The sequence below is a fragment of the Suricata suricatta genome, chromosome 8 (assembly GCF_006229205.1).
Source record: "Suricata suricatta isolate VVHF042 chromosome 8, meerkat_22Aug2017_6uvM2_HiC, whole genome shotgun sequence".
Lineage (NCBI taxonomy): Eukaryota > Metazoa > Chordata > Mammalia > Carnivora > Herpestidae > Suricata > Suricata suricatta.
In genome coordinates, this window is record NC_043707.1 from 31,855,816 (window position 1) to 31,859,584 (window position 3,769).

Below are 3,769 nucleotides of genomic sequence, written 5' to 3' on the forward strand. Positions count from 1 at the left end.
TCTCAGCATTCAATAGTCTCTCAAGTTTTGCATCCCTCTCTCTCCCCAACTCTCTCTCCCTCCTCCGTTCCCCCTGGTTCTCCATTGGTCTCTCTTGTTTTCCTGCTAGACCTATGAGTGCAAACATATGGTTTCTGTCCTTCTCTGCCTGGCTTACTTCACTCAGCATGACACCCTCAAGAGGGAATGACATATGGCCCTTTGTTGGAAAGTGGACTCTTATCTATCTTAACATATCATGTTGGAATCCTGAACAAGCCCCACCTACCCAATGATGTGATGGTCAAAACACTATCACTGCCCCTCACTCATCAGTTCTATGGATTCCCCCTTAATGTGAAGGAAGCTATCAGTTAATGCTTTTGTAAAGAGATGGTGATTGACACACTCAATGTAATAGTTAATGTATAATATTCAAAATAAGATGTGTGATATAAATGTCACTACTGAGGTTACCACAAAAATTCTTGTTTCATTAAACTTTGTTGATACAGTTATTCAGAAATTTTTATTACCGATCAGTGCTCAGGGAAATAGATAGTACTAACTGGGACTGGACAGGCTGAGTTTATATGTCTGACACGTATTAGTCACCTTTCACATTCCACAATATATAATGCTCCATGCATATACCAGGTGCTTAGAATCCCTAGTCATCCATCATAATCAAGCCCATCTTCATTTATGGATTTTACTCACAAAGTAAATTGAGGTCTCTGGTATTCTGGGACACAGCTTCTTGAAGAACAAAGGGGGAGTCCTTAGGGAAAGTCAGGCTCTATTCACACTTCCATCTCTCAGCTCAACCTTGAGAACAATAGGTTTTTCTGGTTGAATAATACCCAGAGAGTTTAATTTCAGGGGGATCTGCAAAAGTTAATAAAGCATATGAAAACCAATAAATGAAGTTCCACTGACAACAGAAACAAAGCAGACAAGATACATGAAGGAGAATATGGGTTTACAAACATATAAATACTACTTTTAAATTCTCATATCTCATACTCTTTAAACTTACTCTGTAAACTGTCAAGACCAGAGTGTGGAAACATTCATCCATAATTCATTCAAAATAATATCTATTGAGTGTCTATTCTGCACCAGGCTGGACACAAACTCATGTTGGTTTGTATTCTTTTTTTGTTTAAATTTTAAATAAAAAGGATGAGTGTTTATTTTTTAAGTAGTTTATTATCAAATTAGTTTCCATACAACACCCAGTGTTCTTCCCCACAAGTGCCCTCCTCCATCACCACCACCTCTTTCCCCCCCTCCCCCTTTAACACTCAGTTCGTTATCAGTATTTAATAGTCTCTCAAGTTTTGCATCCATCTCTCTCCCCAACTCTCTTTCCCTCAAAAGGATGAGTGTTTAAAATTTAAAACAGGTTCTTAGCCATTATGGCATGCCACTTGAAAAGTGATACAGTTAATTTTGTATGTGTCGAAGCTTGCAAGGTCATCCTGAGTGGGCATTACACATCTTATTGTATGGTCATCCTCAATGTTAAACATCCTCTCATCTCTCCCAATGGAAATACCCATTCATGATAGTAGATTGCAATAGAAAGGGAAGACAGCTTGACTGGAGCAGGGCTCGTGGAAGATGGAGCCAAATAACCACAATGGTCTGGACTGTGGGAGTCCTTGACATCTGGTAGACATGCTTCACACCCATGATTCTCAACCTCGCTTGCCCATGAGAATCATTGCAGGCACTTTTAAAGCCACATTTGAATGAATTATCTTAGAATTTCTGAGATGGCCTGGGCAGCAGAATTTTTTTTATTGCTATTTTACTTTTTTTCAAAATTTTAATAATTTTTTGTCAAATTGGTTTCTGTATAACTCCCAGTGCTCTTCCTCACAAGTGCCCTCCTCCATTACTACCACCTCCCACCCCTTCCCTCCCCCCCTCACTCACCCCTCGGGTTGTTTTCAGTATTCAATAGTCTCTCAGATTTTGCATCCCTCTATCTCCCCAACTCTCTTTCCCCCTTCTCCTCCCATGGTCCTCCAATAGGTTTCTCCTGCTAGACCTATAAGTGCAAACATATGGTATCTGTCCTTCTCTGCCTGACTTATTTCGCTTAGCATGACACCCTCAAGGTCCATCCACCTTGCTAGAAATGGCCGTATTTCATTCTTTCTCATTGCCATGTAATACTTCATTGTACATTACTCTTATCTGCAAGAGTGGAAGGAGAAAATACAGACTCCAGAAAGCAGCAGAATTTTTTAAAGAACCCACTGATTCCAATGTACAAGCAGGGGTTAAAAACCATGGTCATGAGAGCATCTGTAAGTTGTGGTAGAGAATAGCATCGTTCAAAAGTCATGTTGCATTAATAACTACACATCATGACTGCATAATATGTTCCCTTCCTTTCAGTGGACTTGAAATAACTTTAAAACACTGTCAAGTTCACAGGTCTGTGCATAATCAGTCATGCTAATTGCCCTGACTTAATATCCCTTATGATCAGGTGTTCATAAACCACAGACGTGGCACTATGAGCTGAAGGACACTTAAAGGTCACAGGTGGCTCCAAATAAATTCTCTGGCCAATGGAACAAATTATAAGGATAAATGAGCCCATACAAACACAAACACACACACACACACACACACACACACACACACACACACACACACCATATCTCTTAGTTTAAAAAAAAAGTAAAATATTTTTTATGTGGAAAGTTCTCTGACCTGTGTTTCTTCACAAGGTTTGAAGGAGAAATTCTGCAGGAGTCTGACAACAGCAAGTTTCATATTCATGATCGCGAACCTCATACCAATGCAGTTTCGGGGTCCAGTTCCAAACGGCAGGTATATATAAGGATTTATGTTGTCCTTGTTCTTCTTGCTGAACCTGGTTCCACAAATCAAGTTGGAAACAAGTGAGTGAAACATAAAAACCACAAGACCCACAAGTGTGGGGCTCCCAACAAGGACCACACAGGACACTCTTGCGGGCTGGTCACTGAAATCCTGCCATGTTTATTCTGTGATGAAACTGTAAGCGATAGATCCTCTGTATTCCCCTTACCCTGTGGGAGCATCCAGTCTCGTTAAGGTGATGAGATGAATGTTGTTCAAAAGAAGAGTTATCTTAAACACTAGAATTACAGTCAGGCTGGGGAGATGTCCACAGTCTGAAAGGTGAACAGGAAATGAGCCTGATGAAGGAAAGGTAGGTTTTTGCCTCCAGTGACTTACGTTGGTCACGTGCACATGGAAGAAGGGAGCAGGAGAAATGCCTCCCAATATTTAGATTGTTATTTTCCCCTTCTCTTCCCTTCTCTCCACCTTGTATCCCCCTAACCTCTTGACAGAACAACTGTGAGAGGATTTACATGAGCACATGATGCTGCTCCACTGTAATCATATTCATTGATGTATATAATCAGTGTAATCACTGACTCTTTGGCCATCTGTTTCACGTGGTTAAAAGTTCCGGAAGTTTAGCCCCATGTTTTGATCAAAACTGATTCCTCAATATTTGATTATATTAAAGGAAAATGTGGATTGGAGAAAGTGATAATGACATTGTCAGGAGTATTTTATTAAAGTCCTTATATTATTGGCACACCTGGGTGACTCAATTGGTTAAACATACAACTCTTGATTTTGGCTCAGGTCATGATCTCACAGTTTGTGAATTCCAGCCCCACCTTGAGCTCTGCACTGACATTGCAGAACCTGCTTGGGATCTGTCTCTCTCTGCCCCTCCCTCACTTGTGCTTGCTTTTGAGCAATCTCTCTC

General features: G+C 40.5%; 1 protein-coding gene across 1 annotated transcript in view; it reads right to left on the reverse strand.

The window, feature by feature from the left end:
- Positions 1-481: 481 nt before the first annotated feature.
- The window catches only part of LOC115297552 (cytochrome P450 3A12-like), a 14,999-nt gene continuing 11,711 nt past the window's right edge, over positions 482-3,769 (reverse strand). Inside the window, exons 4-5 of the mRNA XM_029945740.1 lie at positions 2,713-2,875; positions 482-867 (exon numbers count right to left, since the gene is read on the reverse strand). Coding sequence (XP_029801600.1) covers positions 772-867; positions 2,713-2,875 — 259 coding nt within the window. The 3' untranslated portion in view covers positions 482-771. The remainder of the gene's footprint in view (positions 868-2,712; positions 2,876-3,769) is intronic.